Below are 27022 nucleotides of genomic sequence, written 5' to 3'. Positions count from 1 at the left end.
AATGGAAATTGCATTTTCTGCTCAATAGGAATTCTTACCATTTTACAGCAGTGTTATGCATTCAGGTAATAACACATAAAGAGTACTTTTGGCAAGGGGGGTGATGCACAAAATGTGAGGAATGGCCGAGAGCGCCGAGTTTGATCTCAAGTTCAGTATCAAGAAGAGATGGCAAATAAAATCCCAATTGTAGTCTTCAATTAGCATGAGGGGATTACAGGCGAGGCAGAGCCAGGCTCTTGTCAGAAGCACAAAGCGAAAGGACAGGAGATCACAAACACGTGCTGTAGGAATGGAAATTCCAGTTAAACGTAAGGGGAAAAACTCTTTGCAGTGTAACTTGATCTCATTTTGAAGTGAGCCCTTCTTTGAGCAAGGGGTTAAACTAGGTGATCTCCAGAAGTCCCTTCAGACCTGTTTTTCTGTGGTTCTGTTAACTGTGCAACAATTAAAAGCTTGGATTTTACATTCATCTCTTTACATCCAAAATGCCAAAGGCTATGGATAGTGAAACCTCCCAGAAGAATCTTACTTGTCACATCTTTCTGTTGATGTAGTCAGAGCCCTTGCTGCAAGACCTGTGATAATTGTATGAATAAAAAACTTGTGCATATGCAAGAGCATCTTTATTATGTTATTGATATATCCATGCTCTATTTTACATGAGCTCTACGTATGATTACAGTTTTTTAGGCTTCTGTCAGTGCTTAAGAGCTGATTATTTTCACTCGAGTATTATAAGATTAAAAAAAAGTTACTTTTAAACGCTTTGAGTATGATTTGTCCAAAATCACACATCTAGTTTCTAGTTGGTTTATAAGCTGATAGTTACCATACTTAGTGCATCAGTGTCTTGCATGCTTAACATTGTTAAAAAAAAATAAGAAAATAATTTGAAGTGAGGAAAAGTGTGAATAACAAAGATGCAACATCTTGTTTCTCTCAGATTTTTCAGACATTCCATATACTGATTGGTGTGGGCAGACCATACACAATCACTTAGATGTGCATTCCTCCAAATTTTCTGGAATTTCAAGCTGTAGTGATGCAGTATCCCATGGTTCAGCTAGCAGCACCAAGAGTACAGAGCTTATACTAGGTAAGTTTGAAAGCCTTATGATTATTAGAGACTATAATTCTTAAAGTATTTTTAAGGCATTGTGGAAAAATAATATTTTATTTATCTATACTGCAACAAAGTAATGCTCTAATGCTCCTTATTTAAAAAAAAACAAACAAAAAAACCAAACAAACAAAAAAAACAAACCCAAGCAAACAAAAAAAAAAACACCACAGAAAAAAACCCCTCTTTGGATGCCCTAATCATTATCCAGGAAGGTAGTTGCATTATCAATGACTATGGCAGATGGATACTTTCAAACTGTTCTGCTTTAACTTTATGGCATTTTTGCAGGTAATGTAAATGCATCTCTCTACCTGACATTACAATTAAATTGATTGCCATGGTGTTGTTAGTTTAAAAAAAACAAAAAAAAAAAAACCCAAACACCTTGAAAAAATTACTGAATTTCTATGAAGAGAAAGACATTTCTTTTTTAGGCTTGTGTTTTTGTCGTGGTGGTTTGGCCTCAGATGGCAACAAAGAACCACATGCCGCTGTCTCAGAGCTTCCCCCAACACGGGGAAGAATCAGAAGAAAAAGGCAAAACTCAAAACTTGTGGGTTGAGACAAAGGCAGTTTAACTGAACAACAAAAGGGAACATGGAAACAACAACAGTAACATGGACAGGGGAATGTATGTACAAACATGATTACGGAACTGACACTCACGGATGCCTCGGCCAGCTCCCAAGCCGAGACTTACGGCTCCCTCCCCCTGCAGCTCAGAGTGGTCATGGCTCACATGGTATGGAATACCTGTGTCCCTGCCCGAGCCCGGGGAGAATTAACCCTATCCCCGCCGGAACCAGGACATTATCCACCCCTTATTCCATACCATCTATGCCATGCCCAGATCTTACAGGTTCCAATCAATTGCCACCACTTTCCCCTGTCTTATATAATATATATATATATATGTACATATATATTCATACAGATGTAATGCCCTTAGTCATTAGGCCATCCCTCTAAAATGTCTGTTTCGTTTATTTAATCTATGGCTTTGGGCTCCATCTGTTAGAACAGTCTCTCAGGGCAGGTGAGATGCTGTGTGGTGCTGGACTGTTGCATACTGTATTTTTGGAGCTTAGAGCTGGTGTACCTGGTGTGGCTCATGCCCACAGTCCATGGGCTGAAGATGTAGATCTTGAGGAAGTTGCTGGGTGCCAGCTGCTGAGGTCAGTTCTGATCCCATCACTGCTGTGCTTTACTTGTGGGGTTTTTTTTAATCAAAGTCCATCTGTCCTTAATTTGGGTGATTCTTACTGTAGTACAACTGATAGCAATTATAGTAATGAGGACATACAGTGGCAGGATTATTTAGCAATTAACATCATACAATTTGATTCATTGGCTATTCTCACCCAAAATCAGGTCCCCATGAGATACATATCAGGCTTCCCTATCCTTCTGCATCACCCACCAAGTGCACCCAGGTCCTTGGGCAAAAGCAATCCCACGGATGGGTTTGCCTTTGCCTGAGGCAGGACTAACCCAGACTGTCTTCCCTAATGCATTCTTCATGTGCACTACGGGGACTTTATCCCCTCCTACGGTACGTGGAAGTTTTGATTGGGCAGGGCCAGCTCGATTGGTAGATCCCCTGGTGTTAACTCACCAGGTAGCTTTTGCTAAAAGTGTATCCCACCACCCATTGCTCTCAGTGTAGTCTTTAACAGTCCATTGTATCGTTCTGTCTTCCCAGAGGTTGGTGCGTGATAGGGGATGTGATACACCCACTCGATACCATGCTCTTTGGCCCAGGTGTCTATGAGGCTGTTTCGGAAATGAGTCCCGTTGTCCGACTCAATTCTCTCTGGGGTGCCATGTCGCCACAGGACTTGGTTTTCAAGGCCCAGGATAGTGTTCCGGGCAGTGGCATGGGGCACAGGGTATGTTTCCAGCCATCCAGTGGTTGCTTCCACCATTGTGAGCACATGGCGCTTGCCTTGACAGGTTTGTGGCAGTGTGATATAATCAATCTGCCAGGCCTCCCCATATTTGTATTTCAGCCATCGTCCTCCATACCAAAGAGGCTTCAAATGCTTGGCTTGCTTGATTGCAGCGCATGTCTCACATTCATGGATGACCTGTGCAATAGTGTCCATGGTCAAGTCCACCCCTCGGTCACGAGCCCATCTATATGTCACATCTCTCCCTTGATGGCCTGAGGTGTCATGGGCCCACCGAGCTATGAAGAGTTCACCCCTATGTTGCCAGTCCAGATCCACCTGAGCCACTGCAATCCTAGCAGCCCAATCCACCTGCTGGTTGTTCTGATGTTCCTCTGTGGCCGGATTCTTCGGTATGTGGGCATCTACATGGCGTACTTTCACAACCAGATTCTCTATCCAGGCAGCAATATCTTGCCATAGTTCAGCAGCCCAGATGGGTTTGCCTCTGCGCTGCCAGTTGCCCTGCTTCCACTGCTGTAACCACCCCCACAGAGCATTTGCCACCATCCATGAGTCAGTGTAGAGATAAAGTACTGGCCATTTTTCTCATTTTGCAATGTCCAAAGCCAGCTGGATGGCTTTCACCTCTGCAAACTGGCTCGATTCACCTTGTCCTTCACTGGCTTCTGCAACTTGTTGTGTAGGACTCCATTTAGCAGCCTCTTCTGCACACATCACCTCCTCCTCTGGTGACATTCCAAAATCCTTGCCTTCTGGATAGTCCATGATCACTTCAAGAATTCCTGGCCGACTGGGGTTTCCCATTCGAGTTCGCTGTGTGATCAGTGCAATCCACTTACTCCATGTAGCATCAGTTGCATGATGTGTGGTGGGGACCCTTTCTTTGAACATCCAGCCCAGCACTGGCAGTCGAGGTGCTAAGAGGAGCTGTGCTTCTGTGCCAACCACTTCCGAAGCAGCTCGAACCCCTTCATACACTGCCAATATCTCTTTTTCTGTTGGAGTGTAGCGGGCTTTGGATCCTCTGTATCCCCAACTCCAAAACCCTAGGGGTCGACCTCGAGTCTCCCCTGGTGCTTTCTGCCAGAGACTCCAGGTAGGGCCGTTCTCCCCGGCTGCGGTGTAGAGCACATTTTTAACATCTTGTCCTGCCCGGACTGGCCCCAGGGCCACTGCATGGACTATTTCCTGTTTGATTTGTTCAAAAGCTTGTCGTTGCTCAGGACCCCATTTAAAATCATCCTTCTTCTGGGTCACTTGATACAGAGCATTTACAATCAGACTGTAATCTGGGATATGCATCCTCCAAAACCCCACAATGCCCAAGAAAGCTTGTGTTTCCTTTTTACTAGTTGGTGGAGACATAGCTGCTATTTTGTTGATCACATCCATTGGGATTTGATGGTGTCCATCCTGCCATTTTATTCCTAAAAACTGGATCTCCTGCGCAGGTCCCTTGACCTTACTTCGTTTTATGGCAAAACCAGCGTTCAGAAGGATTCGGACTATTTTATTCCCTTTCTCAAAAACTTCTTCTGCTGTGTTTCCCCATATGATGATGTCATCAATGTATTGCAGGTATTCTGGAGCTTCACCCTGTTCCAGTGCAGTCTGGACCAGTCCATGGCCAATGGTGGGGCTGTGTTTCCACCCCTGGGGCAGTCGATGCCAGGTGTATTGGACGCCCCTCCAAGTGAAAGCAAACTGTGGCCTGCATTCTGCTGCCAAAGGGATTGAGAAGAAAGCATTCGCTATATCAATCATGGCATACCACTTGGCTGCCTTGGACTCCAGTTTGTACTGCAGTTCTAGCATGTCCGGCACGGCAGTGCTCAGCAGTGGCATGACTTCATTCAGGCCACGATAGTCTACAGTTAGCCTCCACTCTCCATTAGATTTTCGTAACTGGCCGTATGGGACTGTTAAAGGGTGAGTGAGTCTTGCTGATCACTCCTTGAACCTCTGGTTGACGAATCAGCTTATGGATGGGAATCAGAGAGTCTCGGTTAGGGCGATATTGCCACTGATGCACTGTTGTGGTAGCGATCGTCACCTGTTGTTCTTCGATCCTCAACAACCCCACAACAGAAGAGTCCTCTGAGAGACCAGGCAAGGCAGACAACTGTTTAACTTCCTCCGTCTCCAAGGCAGCTATGCCAAAGGCCCACCAGTACCCTTTTGGGTCCTTAAAATACCCTCTCCTGAGGTAATCTATGCCAAGGATGCATCAAGCCTCTGGGCCAGTCACAATGGGATGCTTTTGCCACTCATTCCCAGTTAGGCTCACTTCCGCCTCCAGTACAGTCAACTCTTGGGGTCCCCCTGTCACCCCAGAAATACAAATGGGTTCTGCCCCTCTATAGCTTGATGGTATTAGAGTACACTGTGCGCCCGTGTCCGCTAGAGCCTTATACTCCTGTGGGTCTGATGTGCCAGGCCATCGAATCCACACCGTCCAATAAACCTGGTTGTCCCTTTTCCCCACCTGGCCGGAGGCAGGGCCCCTCTAATCCTGGTCATAGTATCCGTTACTCACTTCTTGCATAAATGACTTGGAAGTTCCTTCAAGAGGATCAGAAGCAAGATCAGGCCTTCTGCTCTGTCTGGGGAACTGCCCGCTGGAAACTGGGGCGGCACTTTTCCTGGAGGGATCCCCTTTTGTGGTTGTCCTTCCTTGCAACTCCTGTACCCGTGTCCGCAGGATCCAAGTAGGTTGTCCATCCCACTTCCTCATGTCCTCTCCGTGGTCACGCAGGTAGAACCACAGGGTGCCTCGTGGTGTGTACCCTCTGTACTCTCTCTCTTGAGTGGGGAAATGCCTGCTCCTAATAGCTGAGATGCTGGCCCATACAGGTGGGGAGTAGGACATATTCCCTTCAAGTGGCTGGACCTTCTGTGACAGTTTCTCCACAGCTGAGACAAGGGCGGAAGAGAGACTTTCTTCATATCGCCGGAGCCAGCCAGCTACCTCATCCACCGTTGGTCCCTCTTCACCTTTCCATTCCATTACTGCCAGTGAGTTGGCATATGACGATGGTCTGTGGGTAACTGTGCATTGTCCAAGTCATAATAAATCATCTCCTGCACGGCTAATTCTCTCAGGTACTGGATGCCTCTTTCCATGGTAGTCCACTTGCTTGGTTGACATACAACATCCTCACTGAAGGGGTACCTCTCCCTCACGCCTGACAGGAGTCGCCTCCAGAGGCTGAGGGCTTGGGTCTTCTTCCCAATCGCCTTGTCAATGCCGCCTTCCCTAGACAGGGATCCCAGCTGCCTGGCCTCCCTACCCTCCAATTCCAGGCTACTGGCCCCATTATCCCAACACTGAAGCAGCCAGGTGACAATGTGCTCGCCTGAAAGTCAGCTAAAATCTTTTCGCATATCCCGCAGCTCACTCAGGGATAGGGATCAGGTGATTATCTCTGGTTCTGCCTCTTCCTCCTGCTCTTGTGATGGCCCTGGTTCATCGTCATCCCTTGCTAAGCGAACTGATTTCTTCGTGTACTACTACTTCTGTATGGGGGCAACTGATACTGGCACGGGTTGGTTCCCTGGTTCAGCTGCAGTGCCTGCCACAAGGGCTGGAGTAGCCGCAGTGGCTGTCACCGTGGTTGTTGTTGCCACAGTGTCTGTCAGTCTGGTCTCCCATCTCTTTCCCCTGAGGGTGCTGCGTAACACTGACCAGTGCCTGGTAGATACTGGCCAGGGCCCAACACAGTGTGGTGAGTTGTGCCTCTCTGGAATAGTCACAGCATTTTCCCTTCAGATATTCTACCACTTTATCAGGGGTGAAGTCCCAGACCACTGGAGGTGAGAAGTTCTCTAGGTGCCTGCCCATGTTCTCCCACATGCCATGCCATCCCTGACTATCCAGCCTCAGGGCAGATCTCTGGGTGGTAGTCTTAAATAGTTGTTTAATTCTAAACAGGACCTGGAACGTATTCAGGAGACATAACAATAGGACCAGGCTGGTTTGTGTATCCCAAGGATATTCAAGATTCTCAAAAGCTGTCATACTTGGCCTGAAGGAGAATAGGGAGGCGAAAGAGCTGGGGAAAGTGTCCCTCCCTGTTTCCCCCATAGACTGGGTGTAATTATTAATAAATTCTGAGAGACGATGCCCAAGGTACGGACAGGACAGCAACACCACATAAAAGCCCCAAAGTAACTGTCTGAACGGTGATGTTATCATATCATAAGCTGATATCGCGCAGGACAGCAAAATGATAATCCTCATCCCTCTCCCAGAAGTAACAAAAATCATCGCAGGCAGTACATAAGCCATATAGGAATTTACATAACACAGCCATGAGAACAAACCAAGCAACATGGTGACCAGCACCTATTTACCTAATACAATAAATGCACACAACACATTCATTTTTTCAAGCTCTAGTTGGATTCTGTTGTTATCTCAACCCTTTGAGCCCCACGTTGGGCACCAAAAAGGACTGTCGTGGTTTGGCCTCAGATGGCAACAAAGAACCACGTGCCGCGCAATCGAGCTTTCCCAATACGGGGAAGAATCAGAAGAAAAAGGCAAGACTCTTGGGTTGAGACAAAGGCATTTTAACCGAACAGCAAAAGGGAACAAGAAAACAACAGTAACACGGACAGAGGAATGTACAAACACGATTACGGAACCACTGCTCACCCACCAGACCTGGATACAGCTGCTCAGAGTGGGCATGGCTTGAATGGGATGGAATACCTGTGTCCCTGCTGGAGCCTGGGGAGAATTAACCCTATCCCTGCCGGAACCAGGACAGTTTTACACTTTGAATTATCATAATTTCTTATGAAGTAGGTGGTTGCTAACTTCGCTAGTATCTGATACAAACAGAGCAGGTAATCACCCAGTTTGCAACATGATTTAGTGATAGAGACAGCACTGTAATTGAATCTCACAGATTCTTCTAAATGTCATACAGCATTTATGAAATGCTAGTTTAGCTTTTTTAAATATTTCCATGTTAAAATTAATGAAAATATTTTTTGTTTGTTTTAATTTTAATGGGAATATTTGTTGGTAGTTGTCGTGGTTTAACCCCTGCTGGCAACGAAGCACCACACAGCCGCTTGCTCGCTCCCCCTGGATGAGATGGGAGAGAGAATCAGAAGGGTAAAAGCGAGAAAAGTCTTGAGATGTGATAATGACAGTTTAATAGGTAAAGCAAAAGCCACACACGCAAGCAAAGCAAAGCAAGGAATTCACTCACTGTTTCCCATAGGCAGCCAGGTGTTCAGCCATCTCCAAGAAAGCAGAGCTCCATCACATGTAATGGTTACTTGGGAAGACAAAATGTCATAACTTTGAATGTCCTCCCCTTTCTCCTTCTTCCCCCAGTTTTTATTGCTGAGCATGATGTCATATGGTATGGAATATTCCTTTGGTCAGCTGTCCCGGCTGTGTCCCCTCCCAACTTCTTGTGCATCCCCAGCCTACTCACTGGCAGGGTGGTGTGAGAAGCAGAAAAGGCCTTGATTCTGTGTAAGCACTGCTCAGCAATAACTGATAAACATCTCTGCATTATCATTGGTGTTTCCAGCACAAACCCAAAACATAGCCTCATACAAGACGACACCAAGCTGTGTGGGGTGGCTGACATGCTGGAGGGAAGGGATGCCACCCAGAGGGACCTTGACAGGCTGGAGAGGTGGGCCCATGCCAACCTCATGAAGTTCAACAAGACCAAGTGCAAGGTCCTCCATCTGGGTCAGGGCAATCCCAAGCACCGATATAGGCTGGGCAGTGACTGGCTTGAGAGCAGCCCTGAAGAAAAGGACTTGGGGGTGCTGGTGGACGAGAAGCTCAACATGAGCCGTCAGTGTGCACTTGCAGCCCAGAAAGCCAATCGTATCCTGGGCTGCATCAGGAGAAGCATGGCCAGTAGGTCGAGGGAGGTGATTCTCTCCCTCTACTCCACTCTCGTGAGACCCCACCTGGAGTACTGTGTCCAGCTCTGGAGCCCCCACTACAAGAGAGATATGGACATGCTGGAACGTGTCCAGAGAAGGGCCACGAGGATGATCAGAGGGCTGGAGCACCTCTCCTATGAAGACAGGCTGAGAGAGTTGGGGTTGTTCAGTCTGGAGAAAAGAAGGCTCCGAGGAGACCTTATAGTGGCCTGCCAGTATCTTAAGGGGGCCTACCAGAAAGCTGGTGAGGGACTTTTTAGGATGTCGGGTAATGGTAGGACTAGAGGGAATGGATTAAAACTAGAGACGGGACGATTCAGACTGGACATTAGGAAGAGGTTTTTCACCATGAGGGTGGTGAGGCACTGGAACAGGTTTCCCAGGGAAGTTGTGGATGCCCCATCCCTGGAAGTGTTCAAGGCCAGGTTGGATGGGGCTCTGAGCAACCTGATCTAGTGGGAGGTGTCCCTGCCCATGGCAGGGGGGTTGGAACAAGATGTTCTTTGAGGTCCCTTCCAACCCAACACATTCTATGAAAAAAATTAACTATCCCAGCCAAAGCCAGTACAGTAGTTCAGAATATGTACATAAATAGGTACTTGTATGTGTGTGTGTAATTCTAAAACAGAGTTATATGGTATAAGATTAGCACAATCAAAGACTATTCTGGTTAAACTCCATACTGTTGAATTTGTTGTTCCAGGAGTAAAATCAATCCCAGATGATACACCAGTGTGCAGAATACTTCTGCGGAAAGAAGTCTTACGTTTAGTAATCAATTTGAGTAGTTCAGTAGGAACTAAGGGCCATGAAACTGGACTCCTGACGTAAGTTAAATACACTTCAGATGTTTTAGCAACATTTAGTTGTACGTATGTATTTTCTAAGATCTCTGAGATAGCGTTTCACCTTATTTCTGACTTCTCAAAAAATTGTCAAGCAGGTATTATTGCGAGTTACTGGGGATGATTGAATGTAATGTAAAAGCTAAGCAAAGAATTTTTCTTTTAATGTGTTTTTTCTGTCTTTAATTTCTTACTCTTACCCGTTATTTTTCAAATCAGTAATTCAACTGTAGTGATGTTTCATTACATACCCAGTATGTCATGAATCTTTAAAAAATAAATTATAATTCTTTTTTGTTATTTGTGCTAAATAATATATATATATCAGATAACCAGAATAACGATCTGAAAGGAACTTCTTGAGAAACACAAATCTGCTTTAAGCAAGAGTGCAACTACTGGAATTAATTTATAGAAAAACTCATGTTAAAATATAGGAACATAAATCCAGAGACCACACATTATAATAAAAAACGTATGTTTCTAGACTAGTGATGTTGGAAACTGACATAAAACTGCTAAAAGAAAACGCAGAAATGCTCATTTCAGTTTTAAAAATGCTTACAGGTAATTGAGTTAGCTTTTCATATTTTTTTTATTACTGCTGTACATGTGGATACCTATTCTTTGATATACTGTTCTCTTTCTACATCTATTATTTTAAGACTGGGTGATCTCAGAGATTCTGTACAACTTTGAAATGATATATTCTGTTTCATCTCATTAATATGAGATTATTATATTATTAATATGATAAATTGCTTTGTCAAATCCAGAATGTATAATGCCTATTACTGAAGAGTTCTACTTAGTTAATGATGACAATCAAAATTTAATTGAACAGTTTTTAAAAATATGATGGAAATCTGTTCGGAACTTAAAATTTTGTCTTTCCTGTTGATCAGAATTAAGGAGAAATATCCCCAAGCATTTGATGACATATGCCTTTACTCTGAGGTGTCCTACTTGCTAGCACATTGTACATTTCGACTTCCATCTCGAAGATTCATTCAGGAGCTATTTCAAGATGTACAGTTTGTACAAGTAAGTGGAGAGTTCAGATGCATTGAATGCACCAAAATGTGCCAGCTGTGTGCAGGTTTCATGTTCTGAATGCTTTCAGATGTGTCTTAAAGGAAACCATTTTATGATGTTTTTCTAGTAAAATCTCTGATGACATTACTACTTCATCTATCTTTTTCTTTTAGATGCACGAAGAAGCAGAAGCAATTTTAGCAACACCAACAAAACAGCCAGTAGTTGATACATCATCTGAATCCTGACCTCTGTCTCATGTAGTGCATTGCATATAGACTTTCTGAAATCCTCAGATAATCTGATTGACTGGATAAAAAGCTTTGGAGCATCACCTTCTAGACTGTTCCAGAAGCTACTGGTACCTGAAGACTGAACTGAAAACTTTTTCTTCCTTAACCAATTACTGCCCCGTCTTTTGAGCCCTTTGGGGAGTTATTAAACATTACTGTAGTTCTAATAATAGTAATTGCTAGTATATGCAAGAGCCAAGCACTGAACACCTCCACAATTTTTTTCATTTAATTTTTTATCATAACTTAAAAAGAAAAAAAAATAAAAAAGGGACAACACGCAGAGACATCTTTTAAGATTGACTTACAATTCTGTTACAGAGAAGCAGAATGATGCCTTGCTTTTTAGCCCCTGGATACCAGGAATTGGAGAGATGAGGAGGGTGCATTCCATTGCCGGCAATGGGGAGCCATGCTGTAATTGTGGACACCAGGGGATTAATGTTAGCCCTTCTCTGTTGTTTCTTTTACTGTTTATAGTACTACATGGGGGGTTGTAACTTCAAACAGAAAGAAAAGCCTCTGTGAATCTGAGGTTTCCTTTAAGTTATTTTAATATTACTATAAATGTAAGTAATTTTATTAGCAATCTCTACAATTTCATTACAGTTATGTACACTTATTTTATCTGAATCAGTTAAGGATTTCCACTGCAGTTTGATTTAAAAATAACAAACCATTTAAACTTAAAATGCTGAAATCAGATTGTTTTCCCTGAATGATATGCATGTATTTTGCAGTTTCTATGCTCATGCTCATATAGTATGAATGTTGGTCTTACTCTTAACTAAAAACCTTTAAAAAGCATGCTTTGTATCAGATAAATGAATACTGTATAAACTAAGCTTGAAGACACCTAATCATTGCTGCTTTTGTGAGAAGACATAATATGAGCATTTTCCAAGTTCCATGGAAACAGTCTTTTATAAAACCAAAGATTTGATTTGAATTTTGGATTAGTGATCAAGCATCAGCTAGTATTAATAATTGTGGTGAAAAGCCTTAATTAACAAATTTTGAAGCAACAGTAATAATAACTTTAGATTGGCATTTGACATTTGTTGCAAAAGTTACATGATTCAGTTATTGACTGAAATAGTTGTGTCTAGCACGTTACTAGTGAGGTTTTTAAATTGAGTGCAAGCTTAAAAAAAAAAAGTAAGAATCCCCATCACTTTTATAATGGATTTAAAGATTCAGAAGCCTTTATGTGAAGATAATATAAATATATGCAAATATATATATACAGTAGCATGGCCACCTTTGTTAGAATGCCTGTAATAAAGGGATTACCCTTTGATTTTGATATAGGTGAATAATTCAGCTGGACTGTACTGAGGTAGAACGTATTTTTATCCATTCACTTTTATGATTTTTTTATAATTGTCAGATTAATACTTAAGATAAGTGAAATTTATCCTGATGCTTGTAACCCTGTTCTTACTAGCTATGCTACTGGAGATTTCAATAAGTAGTCCCGTGATCAGTAAAACATGATTCTTAGTGAAATGTAGAATTTATTTATTTATTTGCTCTTATTGGAAATTTCATCTTGCCACATAAGCACTGCTTTGCAGCTATCACTTCACTGAGTTCTTATGTGCACTGCATGCCATCAGGTTCTGGTAAAGCAGATTGTAAGCTGCTGCTCATAGTCAAATTTAATTCCTGAGATTATCTTTTCATGAGTTCCCACTGAAAGGAGCAGCAAAAAGAAACTGATTCATCTCTTTTATGATCAGTGACACAAATAATATATCTATGTGTCAAGGCATGTTTGAAATGCTCTGAAAACATACCACACCAGTAACTATTGGACCTTTCTGGTCATAAGAAATAAACGCTTCTGTAAAACCAAAATGTCAGTCACGGTAGACCACGTAGTGGTATAAACTCCAAAGGAAATAATGTAGTTTTCCCCCCAAATGGGGCTACCATATCTCATACAGTAGTTTCAAACACTACCTCAGTTAGTCTAGAGTATGAGAGATTTGGTTTTAATAACTAGATGGGGTTACATCAAACAACTCCATGTTATTTTTCTGCATTTAAAGCAAAATAAACAAATTTTATCACCTGTATTTAAAATCAAAAACACCTTTGTTCATTTGTTCCCAGTTTAATCCATAGCACTTAATGTAGAAAGTGCCATAGGAAGTAAGCAAAAGCAATGTCAATATACTTTTGAAAGATTCTCCATCCTGAAATGCTTATGTGTTCTGAAGTATTCGCTTGTGTGGGGATCCATGACAACAGAAACTTGACATATGAATTATTGCTGCAAATTCAGTTATAAAACATATATTCTTTTCCTGAAAGTGTATGAGTGTCAGTAGATTTCAACAAGTATATATCAAGGATGTAAAGTCTGTACTGTACATAACATACAACATTTCTAGAATTAATTTACATATTAAGCTCACATGACTTTCATTTTAATTGACAAATGAAGGGATACTGTTATTGAAGGAATTTGATATCGGCCTAGTTATAAACTGTGAATTTCTAATTCTATCAGTTTCTTCTTTAAAATATCCCTTTCAAAGTTCTTATTTTGGGGTTTTATTCACTTCATGATAAAACTTCAAAAGAAAACTAGTAAATAAAATTCATGCTTATATTAACCTTAACAAAGAATCCTTCCACTTTCCCTAGAAAGGGTAGCAAGGGAAACTGACAGGCTATCTGCTTTGCATTTTTTTGCAATAGTAACTATTTGTAATACTGTGGAACAGATGGCAAAACATATAGCATTCATTTACACTATATACAAATACAATTTGGTTGCTGTGGCAAAGAAAACTGAATGATTAAATATGATAACACAAAATACTCAGACTGCTCTGAGGTTGTGAAACCAATCGCATTTAGTCTACTACATTAGCTGGCTAATTTTTAGTCTGCTTTTACAGTCAGTGGAAAGGGATAGCCCTTTCCAAAGGGCAGAGAGCTAACTAAAGGGCTCCAAATTACTTCCCCAAGAGCCTGTTTCTCTCCACTGAGTGGGGAGGGGGACACAGCTGTGTGCTGTGAGCATCCTTTTGGAGAGAGTATCTGAAATTCAGAGATGCTGAATGCTCCCAGCTGTCATGGACATCACTTGGAGCTGGAGATGGTCAGGCTTTGAGGTGCCTAACTTGTATGTTGGGCCCTTGTCATGTTGTATTTGAAACAGTCACTTTTCTTCATCTGATAGTTCTTATTTGACCTGACATGTACCCTAAATGTGCTCTCATTGAGTGGTAGTGATGTTTTTTCCCAAGACACAATGAAGTGCTAAAGTATTCAGTAGTTTAGGGCACAGTGGCTTGGCACACTGAGGTAAGCTGCCCTTATAAACATTTAAAAAGGCAGCAGTGAGAATACCACTTGTCTTTTTGTCATCGTATTTCAAAATATATCTAGTGGTCTTGAACGAGAGTTGTAATTTGCAGTGAGAAGCTGAAAAAAACCCTATAGCACCTTTACTAGGTGCCTGAAGAGAAAGATAGCTATTTGAGAAATAGGTAATAATCAACGCCTAGTGAGAGATGAAAGAGTTGTTGCTGCTTCTTAATCTATGTCCTGGTCTTGGTATTTGGCTTTTTGGACTTCAGGAAGATGGTGTTACCTTGTAAGTGGGAGCTCAAGCTGAGCAATCGCAGTGGAAGAATTCTTGCCAGACTTCAGAGCATCTCTGAGGTTTTTGCTTGCCTCCTGGCAGGGCTGCACAGAAGTCCTGTTATTCGGGGCTTTGCTATGGAGCCAGTTGAAAGCAAGGCCCATAACTTTTTTTTTCAGTTGCACTTCTATTATCAAGTACTTATTAAAGGTATACTAGGTGAGAGTAAAATCTGAGAACTGTAAAAGACCTTTGGGGACATGCTAGAAACCATGTTTGTATTTCTCTAGAAGCCCCCCATCTCCTTGGTTTTTGTTTAACTCCTGATTCTGGTTCCCCGGATAGTTTTATTTTCAATGGATTTGTATGTTCAGTAAAGAATGTGGATTTTCTTTGGACTATTATTGTAACATAGATGGATATCAATGCCACAGCATGCAGAAACCGCACATTTTTGCTTGAATTGCTTTGTAAAATACACTATTTTATTGGAGAAATGTAATTTATGCCAAAAAGCATAACATGCCATTTTGACACTGAATAGGATGTTTCAGCACAAGATGCAATGTCTTGGGGGGAAAGGCAAATGTCTTCTAGATTTAATTGAAAAATTGTTCCAATGCTGGTCTGTCAGCATCCCTAAAACTGCATTGCAAGAGATGATGTAAATTAATCATTCTGAGGAGGGAAGGGAAAATCTCAAGACTTATTCTCCCTGTCCGGTGTGGTCTTTTTTTTTTTTTTTTTTTTATTTAGTAACACGCTGCTACATATTTGGAGGTTCTAGTGGTTGTAGGTCACTGAACAGACATTGAAATCTGATTTATATTGTATACTTGTAACATAGAAAGAAAAAGTATTTATATATTTTCCATTAGAATATTGCATTGAGATGTGTATAATTTAAAGAGAGGTTTGTCCCAAAACGGTATTGCCCGCCTTGATTTTTTTCTGTGTGTGGTTTTTTTCCTTTTTTGTGTAGTGTATACAGTTCACGTCAATGGGCATTAAAAGCCTCCTGAAGCATAATCTTATCAAAGGGATGCATTGTTAATAAAATGCCTTTAAACTTCTTAAAGTTGTTCTGCTCTCATATGTACCTCTCACCGCTAGAAATGGGTCGGAATTTTATTTATATTTGTAAGTTAATTAGTAACTAGAACAACCTGAAGCTTTCCAAATAAACATTTTTTTGGTCAAAAGATTTATTTTACATTAATGCTTTGTAAGATGTCTTATAAAAATAGTTTCATAGTTTGTACACCATTTTTATTTTAAAATTTTAAAAACTTAGAGTACTGATACTGAGAATTAATTATTTTCCATTATGTGATGGTTGCACATTAAGTATTAGCATTTTGACAACAAATTGAATTATAAACAAACAATGACAGAAATAGTTTTCCATTTTGAAATCATTCAACCATTAATGTAAGACAGCTGTCTTAATAAATTATACATGTCCCCCCTATGCAAAAATCCTTTTCTAATCTTTAGTTCTAGTGCCCAGACTGTATCCTTAGACTTTGGCATTGTGTTCCTTGGAATCCTCTGTTTGACTGTGTGCTTTTAAGCACAGGTAATTTCATGAAACACCACCTATCAGGACCAGCAAGCAGAAAGATTTATAAAGAGGAGCTAACTTCTCATCACATCACCAAGCAAACTATTTCTTTGCTTCGAGATAATGAAATTTCATCAGAGCAAAATCTCCCCAGGAAAAGACCACGGGAGCTACCTCTGCCAAGGCTGAGGTGGGAACTCCCACCAGGCCAAAGTGTCTCACCCCACCATCAAGAAGGCACTACTGGTTACAATCACCCCCTTGCGCACGCGCACATGCACACACCCCCCTCTTACTCCCTGCAGCCAAGCCCCAGTGACAGCAGTTGAGACATAGGAAATTGTGCCTTGTTACAGCTGTCCTCTGGCATGAGGAACTACAGCATGTTGAAATTTAAAATGTTTCATGGGATAGTCTGACTTTTTTGACTGACTTCTGTATCTGAATTCCTTAGATGTGTAGCTCTCGATTTAGGATACCTTTCAAGCCTTTTTAAATAAACAGGCCTTTTTTGAAATGCATAGCTAGGAAGTTTTATTTTGGTTGTGGCAAAACAGCTTGCTTGGCACTTTTTCCAGCAATAAAGCTTTTAAACTACACAAGTATATATGATGTGATTAAACACTGTGGAGAAGAAAATGTTTTTCTAAGTCCTAAAGATAGTGTGGTGTTTAGCACTCATAAAGAAAAATATCAAATTCACTATAACTCAGAGGAGAGTAGTATAAAGTTTCTCTGGGATGTTGCCATCAAATAGCATCAGCCTGTTCTCTTACTTTTCCCTATTCTCAGTCAAACTGCATTTCAGCTAGATGTGACCAACCATGATTCCTTACTCGACTGTCTGAAGGCTGAAAGAGAAGACCATACTTTTTTTTTTTTTCTACTTCTCAAGTAAATCTGTGCGCAACCTACACTTGGACACAGCACAGTTAGTGTTTTTATCTTCGTATGTACCTTACCTTTGTCTGCCTCAAGATTTCTCCTTCTGCTTGCAGTCAATGCTTGTCTCAGCCAAAGTCTATGTAAAATTGTGTTGGTTTTTTCCTGTGGCAATGCTGATCATCAACATTACAATACTATATATAAGCAACAATATAAAACCTGGTTCAGTATCAAAACTCATTTCTGTCTGCAGCTGCTTAATTTTTAGGAAGTGTGATTAGCTAGTTAAACATAGGGAAGAAGAGTAACTGCATTTTAACAAATTATCTCAGCTGAAGATCAAATTGTAAAAAAACACTTATTTTTTTTGCTTTTGAAAACTGATTATTCTGTGCTCCAAGTTGAAGTCTTATATTTGTGAAATGTTCCAGACTCAGGTCTTTCATGTATAATTCTTCATCTTGTATTGAACAGCATCATAATTAGGCAAAACCAAATGCTTCCTTGCACATATGGATGTTAATCTGATGAGACTTTTAAATACAATTCCAGCTGTTCTGCTTCATTACAAATATACAATTTTTAAGAATTAAAATGGAATGACATGGAATCAAAATGGAATCAAATGGTGCCACTGCTGCCTACTGTAGGGATTCTGAGAGTTATAATAAAAATCGATGGTACTCAATTTGTGTTTCTGCAAATATTGCAAGATAAAAAGTATAGTATCAAGAAGAATGTCTTTGTTGAGTTTTGAAATAAGTTAGCAATGCCTTTTATCACTAGCTGAAGAAGGTTTGTTTTGTTTGTTTTAACACATGCAAATGTAGTGTTAGAAAAATCTAGCTGATATGCAGCCTGAATATGATGTACCATGTTTACTTACCTGGTTGTTTGGAGCTTGCTACATAAGTGCAAGGGTTAATGCCAAAAGAAGTAAAGTTCATGTGCACAAGACGAAAGACAGTGCCATGATAACACCTCTGCAAACAGCCGTCCTGCTGGAAAAACAAGTGGAAAGGAACTAACTCCCTACATTTCTTTGTTTAGTTAAGAGGATTTTGTTTAGGATTTTAAAGGGTCATTCTTCCAGGCAGAGGAGGCAGAAGTGTAAGGAGCTGCAGTTACCAGAAATGAGAGTGGCAGCCTACTAACAGGGGCCTGTACTATAAAAATCTGTTTTCTGTGCTCTTTCACCCACCGAGTGTAGTTGGAAGACAGGTGAAGTAAAAGCAGGAAGATCATAGGATTTTGTTGCACAGGGTAGCACTTGTAGCAAAGACAAAGTTCCTTCTAATTGTTCAGTAATGCACCACATTGAATGCAGGTGACTCTTACATGTTGATTCCTCACATCGTTTGAGAGAGAAATACAACCCAACCACCACCACCCCCTGCTGATGTTACTGTTCTGAGGCATACTCTGAAGCCAGGTAATGCTCCATGCACAGCTGCACAATACACGCTGGCTAGGGGTGCCCAGAGCACATAGTAAGTGCACAGAATACTGCAAGTGAAATACACTTCTTGAGCACAACAACCTACCTGTTTGTTTAACTTGGCCCTCTTTCTGAATAAATTTTTAACCTCTGCAAAATATAGTAGTTCTTTGCATCAGGCTAAGATGAACTTCTGTGATCTAACCCTCTACATAATATAGGCCACAAAACATTGGCCTGTAAATCTTACATAATGCCTGTAACTTGTGATGATACCATAGCACACATCATTCCAGTGCACAAGTCGCTATTTTTAAGCTAGTCCTGAAGCAACAACTTTGCAGTGTTAACAGAAGTAGGGCAGTTGGGCTTGCGAAAGCCTTCATCAAAACAGAAGTCGTGGTTTCAGAAACTCTTATTTATATTGTGTAACCCAAACACTGTACGGACTCAATGGAAGAGAGTACATCAAAGCCTCCTCCCTAGGCAGTGCACAGCTGTTTGTGACATATATCTATCTCAGACTTACCTTTCTGCCAGCTATTTCTCTGGGTGATGCGGCAGCATCTTCATTAAAAATATAGAAGTAGCAGTGTGGCTGGTACAGCACTACTGACAGGTCTGGCATGCTTGTTTCTAGTGTCTCTGGTATTTGATAGGGGTCAGATTCAACTGCAAGATGAGAAGAATAAGCAAAATTTTCAAACCAAGTATGAGTCTGAGGTGTAGATGTGGGTGTAAAGGCTCTCTCTTCATTTTCATTAGGGTAAAATCCAGGAAGAGTTGTGACCATCAATCTTCTCTTCTGTTGGCATTGAAGACAACTGGCTCCATGGATATAATTTCTGGGCTTCAGCCTTATTGTCCATTGCTAGCATGTCAGGAATGCAGTCACTTATTTTCAGTACTTTCTCAGAACTGATACAGGAGAATCATGAAACAAAACAAAAAAATTATGAAAGAAGCCCAGAGTAAAGGAAAGGGAGCAATTACTTCAAGCACTTCTAAAAGTGTTTTGTTTTTTTTTTTTTTAGTTTGATGAACAGAAGTTAAATGAACAGAAAATAAGGAAAACATATTTACAGAATGTTCAGCAGAACCTATATTTTATGTGGAATTTGTCAAAGTATTAGAGATTTCTTTTTTAAGTAAGTTCAATACGAGTACATTTGAAGAAAGAACCATGTCCCTCTATTTTAAAGGCTTTCCCAGGGTTTTGATCTGTGCAGTTTTTAGTCTGAAACACTAGCAATTGGAAGGCAGTAGCACGAGCTGTTAGGTTGTATGGACTCCTCCCTCTGGTGCTAGTGTTCAGTGAACACCAGCAGCAAAAATGGCAGCAGCCCCATGTGTGCCAGGGGTAAAGACATGCTACTACTTTTGCAACCCCCTTGCACACATCATAGAGGCAAGCAGCTGTAGGCCCTTCAAACCAGGAGAAGCAGCCTTTTGCCAATCCTTTCCTCCCAGCCAGACCTGGCAGAGCCCCCTACATCCTCCCAAGGGCCAGCAAGTGCATCACTGCTGTGCCCTGCAGCAGAAGGACATGAGGGGCAGGAGGAGTGGGTGGATACAGTTCACAGATTTCAACAAAGTGCACTATCATACGGTATGGTGTGTTGTGTTCAGTGTCGTGTCTTGAACAGTAACACTGGAAATATCACCTATTCTATCAAAAGATTTAATTTATTCTCCGATTATGCTTTCACTTTTTGCAGTAACAGACTGAAGAATATAAACTGTTCACTGCAGTGTCATGTGAATATCAAAAGGAGACTTTTCCACTAAATTATTATATTAAATTATGTTAATTTCTGTATAATAAATGTCACTCATTTTTAAATGTAGCCAACAGGAAAAATACTTCTCTGAAACTTTACTAAGCAAAGAATGGAAAAAGTAAAAATAATACATTTTCAGTGATCCTTTCAAATTGCAATTCTCTTGCATAAGCAACACATAAACATGATAACCTCTTACAAAACCAGACTGTGACTCATTTGTGGGATAAGAATCCCAAGATAGTGTTGCTGCATTGAAAGTCAGTTCAACTTTTTCCACAACAGGGTCAAGCAGAGGAGCTGGAAGAAAGGAAATTCATGTTAAACTTGCCATTATTCTTCAAGAATGTTTATCTTCTCACTTGAAAAACTTCTGAATTCCCATGTGGTATTTCTGTTTATGTCTTGTATTTAAAAGCTGAACAAAGCAAAAGTGCTCCAAAAAACCCCTGTCAACTTCACAGGGCCTTCATGCAGTCCACTTTATACACAAAGCAGTGACTGCTAATCATAACTTAGTTTAGCTACCCTAATGTGGGCTCTACCTGGTCACTGCACTAGTCAAGCATCCCCTATGTAGGCCATGTACATTGTTTTATGACTTTTAAATGCTTCACTGATGATACAGAAACAACACAGCAAATACATGTTTAGCTAGTTACAGGAGGAAGGCTGTGGAATTCCTCTGTTTATGACATGAATTTAGCAAATACACAAACCCTAAATATGTGGCCAACTTATGTAGCTTCCAGAGATAACCAGTTTTATTCTCCAATAAGGAGGCTCTATTAGCAACAGATCCATAGATGTGGAAGTTGTATCTCACCCCCAGAACAAAAGCAGCTAGAAAATAGTGGAACTGATTACAAAAATAGGTTATAGTTTGTCTTTTGGTTTTGCTTTTACTTAACTGCTTTTTACAGTGGTCTATAATCCATTAGAAATCTTCTGTGTGTGCTATTGTGCTATTAAAGCAACTGAAGAAGACACAGAGTAAGCCAATTCTTAGTGTACATAATGTGAATTGAACACATGTATTGTGTCTGAAAGAGAGAATTTAGGGTTGGTTTTTTTAATATAATTTTGTTGCCCCAGAGTATTCAAGACTCTGAATGCATCAAAGAGCAGGATAATTTCATTTCCATTTCTGGCACAGACAAAGGTCATCTTTTGGACTGTTTAATGTAGACATATACCTATGCATCAGGATTCCATGTTATCTTCACTGACATCCACTCCCATTCATATTAACCAACTGCAACCCACTGAGGAACTGAATGGCATTTTTTTTTTCCATTAAGGCTGTTACCACACTCTCCTTCAGTGAGGATGCAGGCTCCCATGTGTTCGTATGAATTGAGGTACAGTTTATTTATTGCATATTGAAATGTGTTCTGTCAAATTTTGTTCAAACATGTTTCATTCCAAAGTGAACTCTCAGCTCGAGAGATTCCAGGAAGGCTATATTCCTGCAGCTACAGAAGTATATCAGAGTGACTTTTATACAGCCAGAAAGGATTTAGGTTTAATGGCCACCACTGGGATAAAAAAAACCACAACTGGTCCTTAATCAAGGAATGGTGCCGAGACACATTCTTTGTGGCACACTGAGAGCACTAAACCTCTCACTGCACAGTGCCTGAATCTAAACTCCTGACCCATGTTACAGATAAGGCAGAGTTCCATTTTGCATCTCTCCTGCTAAAAGATTTTTAACTCCATTAACTTCACTACCCTCCTTTAAGCTGTTACTACAAGCTACTCAGAAGAGGTTTTGCTAAAATACTGTGCTGATTTCCAAGGCTTAATGGTGCTGGCACATTTGTGGTGTCTAATTCATCTGCTAGGCAAAACATGACACCACATGCTTTTGAAGAATTACACTTGCACTGCACAGACTTCAATATTCCACAGGATTTGTTTCCTAAATTAAATTAATGCCCGCAGCATAAAATATTGCTGCACAGACATCAGAAATTGTTCAGCTTTCACCTGAGTCGATCAGAGCACTGGAAGTGTTGGGCCCAAATCTCTTCCACTGCAAATCACGAGGCTGCAATGTTGGAAAGTTACACCAATCGATAATATAAGTTATATGTATGTCTGGTCTCCCAGGAAATAAAAATGCTATACCATTAACCTGTTCTTCTTCAAGCTCTGAGCCACTGAGCGTTTTTTCGGTGCCTAGAAATGAACAAAACAGTGTCTCTATTATGTTCCTGCATGAGACCTCAGAAAGAGTGGTCAGGCACTGGAACAGCCTGCCCAGGGAGGTGGTTGAGTCACCATCCCTAGAGGTATTTAAGAAACGTCTAGATGTGGCACTTCAGGGCATGCTCTGAAGGGCAGAGATTGTAGGTTGTTGGGTTTGTTTGTTTGTTTGTTTGGGGTTTTTGGTTTTTTTTGTGTGTGTGTGTATGGTTGGACTCGATGATCTCAAAGGTCCTTTCCAACCATGAAGATTCTATGATTCTATGATTCTATGATTCATAAATGAAGGTCAATATAGTTTATGTGCTAAACTGTTAAAACAATAAAATAGTTGCGGTCCCTCACTATCAGACATATGGGCTCTTTCACATTCTGAAAGCTGATCTCTTTGTGTGCTGAAAGCTGACAGCTCAAAAAATATCCAGTAATTATTACTATATATTCATTAAAAGAACTCAACTGCAAAAACTTGGAGTCATAAACAGAAAGACACAAGAGGCTAATCACACACAAGAGATCCCTGCAAGGCATTGGCTGCACCCTCACGGTCTGAGGCCCTAATTTAAGGCTAAATGTGTTTTGCTCTGTGGAGATTCTGTGGAAAACAGACTTTCTGTTGCAAGGGATGGATCAAAGCACTTAAGCTTAATATGCATACAGTTACCACCTTATAGGAAAAAATACAGTAATAATTTCCAGATAGCAGTGATATGAGTTAACAGGCCAGGTTAATTTATTCCCCCAAGATGATAAATTATCACTTCACTTAAAATATGTGGAAACAAAACTCTCATAACAGAAATCTAAGTTTAACTGAAAATACTCCTACTGTTACCTGTAGCTCCAGGGATGATCAACACTGAAGGAAGTGAATAATTAACATTGTTCTTTGCCATGATACTGATTCTGTAGGGATGGTTACCAATGGAAATCCTCGTGCTATTATGGACTAATGAAAAGGAGACGTGTTCAGGATTAAAGCCATCTTCTACTTTTTCCCATGTTACTTCATATAAAATACTTCTTCCATTTGATCAAAAACTTGGTGCTTGCTGGGAAAAAAATTATGTGGGTAGACACCAATTACTTACTAAATATTGCTGAAAAAATATGAGAAGAGCAATTAGAACTTAAAATAACTACTCTGATGTATTATTTCTGTAACAATATAAATACTTATTTGCATACATATACTGGTTGAAATGCAAATGCAGAAATCTCAGCAATGGGATTTTTCTTGTTAAAATGCTTAGAAAAACAGAAGTATACATGTCTGAAATGCCAGGACAGCACACCATCATATAGCTACATACATTCTGAAATATGTTATATATAATATTTGTCTTAAATTCTTAAAAGACATTTTCATATCAAATTACTATTAAGTGCATACAAACTTGTTAAAGTTCATGGGAGTAGTTTCCAACCCCTTTATGAAGGGTTTTGCTTCCATTTCTGTACCCATGTCTCACCTTCCAGAACAAGGTGACATTACACCCCCCCAGAACCTGCATAATTTCTCTTCAGATGTTCAGTTTCCTTGATGGAGCTGCAATAAATACAGCAAAATAAAGATGCTCTAGGCTCAGAAAGGATTAACTGCTTCCTTCCATTTGAAGAAATTCAACCCCCAAAAACCTCTCTTTCCCCATCACTCACAGGTCTTGCCAAAACATTATCCTTTAGCTTGTTGCTCCCTTCTTTCTTTTTTATGAATGAATGACTGGTTCATTTCCCTAGAAAAAACTTTATTTGCTTGCAGTTTCCAGGTGCTTGTTCCCACCTCTGCACAGTTCCTCCAGCCTTCACAGAACACTGTAACTCAGTCTGTCCATCCTCCCAGTCATCTGGATTTCCCACGGCCTGCACTAGATGAAATGAAAGAGACTGGTATGTAGGATGACAGTTGTTTAAGAAGCCACCTTTTAAAGTTTTCCTAGTGCGCTTCTACTTTTATACATGCAATAGGCCTCTGCTTTAGCTACACAGCAGAAGAGTAGCAGCAAATAGAGATGGCAAGTGAACAACATCCTTCAAGCTTCCCTTCTCAATAGGCCGGACATACTTGCTTCCTTTGTTCTGATGGTTATGGCTTTGCTCCATTGACTTCACCTCCAGAAATGCTTAGCTGCCCCATAGTGTATGGGGATGTATTCGATGTATTTCTAGCTGTGTATTCAATGTATGGCTGCAGTCCACCCAGGATGATGCTGGCATCATGGAGATGTGTGTCTGAACTGTTGTGCTGCAAGACAGAAAAACAGAAGAGGCTTTTGTCTGAAAAAAATAGTTCTTCCTCTAGATCCTATGATAGCCAGTTAAGCTTGACTTGGAAAAGATAATCATGGAACAATAATAAAAATAATAAAGAAAGAAAGAAAAAAAAGATATGCACAAGATCCAAAGACTGGGAGATCCAAAAAGAGGTCTGCAAGCCATCTCTGTGTAACTGTTTGAGTAGGAGTCACTCATAACCTGTCAAATAACTACTTTTTACATCAAAGAGGGAATTTACTGAGACCTTATCCTCACCCAATCTGGATCTCTTACTCAGTTCATGCAAGTAGGATGCTGTTCTAGACATATGCACAGCATCTACAGCTGTCTTTTCTTTCCATTTTTCCCCCAACCTTTTCCTCCCTCCCTCCAAAGAGGCAGGGTGAGTTCCATCAAGAGTCAAAAAGTGAGCATGCTTTTAAGCATCTCCTCTAAACGGTCTCCTGAAATGGTAAACTGCAGCAGCCATTTGATCAAACAGCTCTTGGGCAATGCTAAAGACAGAACACATCTTGCTCCTGATCTTCATAATGCCTTTAGGGCTACAGGGAAACCACAGTTTGTATGCAAAGAATCAATCAACCTCACTGTTCGTGAAAGAGGTGGAACAAGACAAGGAGTCTACATCTTCAAGGATGTGGAAGAGGATGGGAAGAAAAACTGTTCTGGGGTTCCCTCACTAGAAATCAGACACACTATCATCAAGTACAGTCAACAGTACACAGAAAGCTCCTGGACTAATATAAAGCAAGCCTTCAGCATGCCTCTCCACCATTTGTGTGTAAGATGATAAGAGTCATAAAAACATGACAAATAAAGATTAGCAATAGCTAACAGCAATTATAAGGCCCATAAGTATTTTCATATGCTTCAACAAATCTCAGAACCCATCCAGCAGAGGACAGAGCCACATATGCAGACCAGTCACACCGTATACTTTAGACAGCAGTATTGCTAGTGTTGGGAATATGAATTACTGCCAGCAATGGCTGCCCATGTGGACTACATGATCAGTGTAGAGCTTGGGAGCAAACAAATCCAGAAAACAGACACACCAACATGCTCACAAGATTTAGAGTGTATTCATATTGCTGGGGAATTATTTTTTAATCTCAAATCAAAAAGATATTTGCTATGCTTTTGTGTATGAAATGCAGGTTTCATACCAGTTCTACTTTCCCATCGGATTGGAGCACTTCAGTCTGACGAAAGAGTTCAATTCCTTTGTTTCAGTGTTTCCAATATAATGTGATTTCTATATCTGTGCATTCTTCCCAAGGCTGGAAAGGTGGAGTGGGATAAAGTGCTAAGGGAAAATCTGAGTTAGCTCTTATAAAACATAAGATATATGCAAATGTATTTTAAGGTGTTTTACTGAAGTAGTAAAAGCAAATAAGAAATACAGTCTAAGATTTTTCTGCTGGTCTAAGAGAAGCAGATATAAATTAGTAAAAATTAATTTCAGAATGTAAATGTAAGTAAATATTATATAAGATTAAAAAAAACTCTTGTGCTGACTTGGAACTATTTTAGAACATCATGAAACATGTCAAAAGAAAGTCAGAAGCTAATTGCAAATGCAGTAAAATTCTCTAATCCAGGGCCTGGTGGAAGCTCCTGATGTAGCATGGTGAGTAAAGTTTGTCACATTTCTACACCTCAGAATCCAGCCTTTTCACCAGAAATTTTATTCAAAACGCTTACATTGACTCCTACCAGTAGTTACCCTCTGGTAAACAGTGCCAATGCTATTTCTCACAAAAGATTTCTGAGATCCTTTACTGCTATGTAAGCAGTATTCAGCGAGAGCAGCAGATCTCAAACTCTCCCATCTTATCAGCCCAATTATAAGGAATAAGTCATGTTAATGCAAGTGAGTGATATGTTTACAGCTTTGGCCACTATCCTAGAACTTCATGGACCATGAATTACAATCGTCTGAGGACTTTCAGGCTCAAAGGAGCTTGTGTTTGATACGGAATGTCCCAGCTACCACATGCAGAATTGGAAATGATGGACTTCAGTTTTCCTTTATTTGCTGACATCCTTTAAGTAAGGAAAATTCTACTGTATATTTCCAGGATCAGAGAAAACATAAAGGACTTTATTGCAATCACTACTTAAAAGGTTA

General features: G+C 40.5%; 1 protein-coding gene across 3 annotated transcripts in view; it reads left to right on the top strand.

Moving 5' to 3' along the window:
• LOC141735436 (rapamycin-insensitive companion of mTOR-like) overlaps positions 1-18150 on the top strand; it is a 122636-nt gene extending 104486 nt beyond the window's left edge. For 2 of the 3 annotated variants that reach the window (XM_074568192.1, XM_074568193.1), the window contains 4 exons: positions 947-1099; positions 9665-9788; positions 10712-10850; positions 11015-18150. In XM_074568192.1, the coding sequence (XP_074424293.1) occupies positions 947-1099; positions 9665-9788; positions 10712-10850; positions 11015-11089 (491 nt within the window). In that variant the 3' untranslated portion in view covers positions 11090-18150. Of the gene's footprint in view, positions 1-946; positions 1100-4617; positions 4969-9664; positions 9789-10711; positions 10851-11014 lie in introns of all 3 variants that reach the window. The other variant, XR_012584722.1, reaches the window with a different exon arrangement.
• The last annotated feature ends 8872 nt before the right edge of the window (positions 18151-27022 follow it).

Source organism: Larus michahellis, chromosome W (genome assembly GCF_964199755.1).
Source record: "Larus michahellis chromosome W, bLarMic1.1, whole genome shotgun sequence".
Taxonomy (NCBI): Eukaryota; Metazoa; Chordata; class Aves; order Charadriiformes; family Laridae; genus Larus; species Larus michahellis.
Note: the sequence above shows the minus strand (reverse complement) of the source record. Positions and strands in the feature narration are given on the sequence as shown.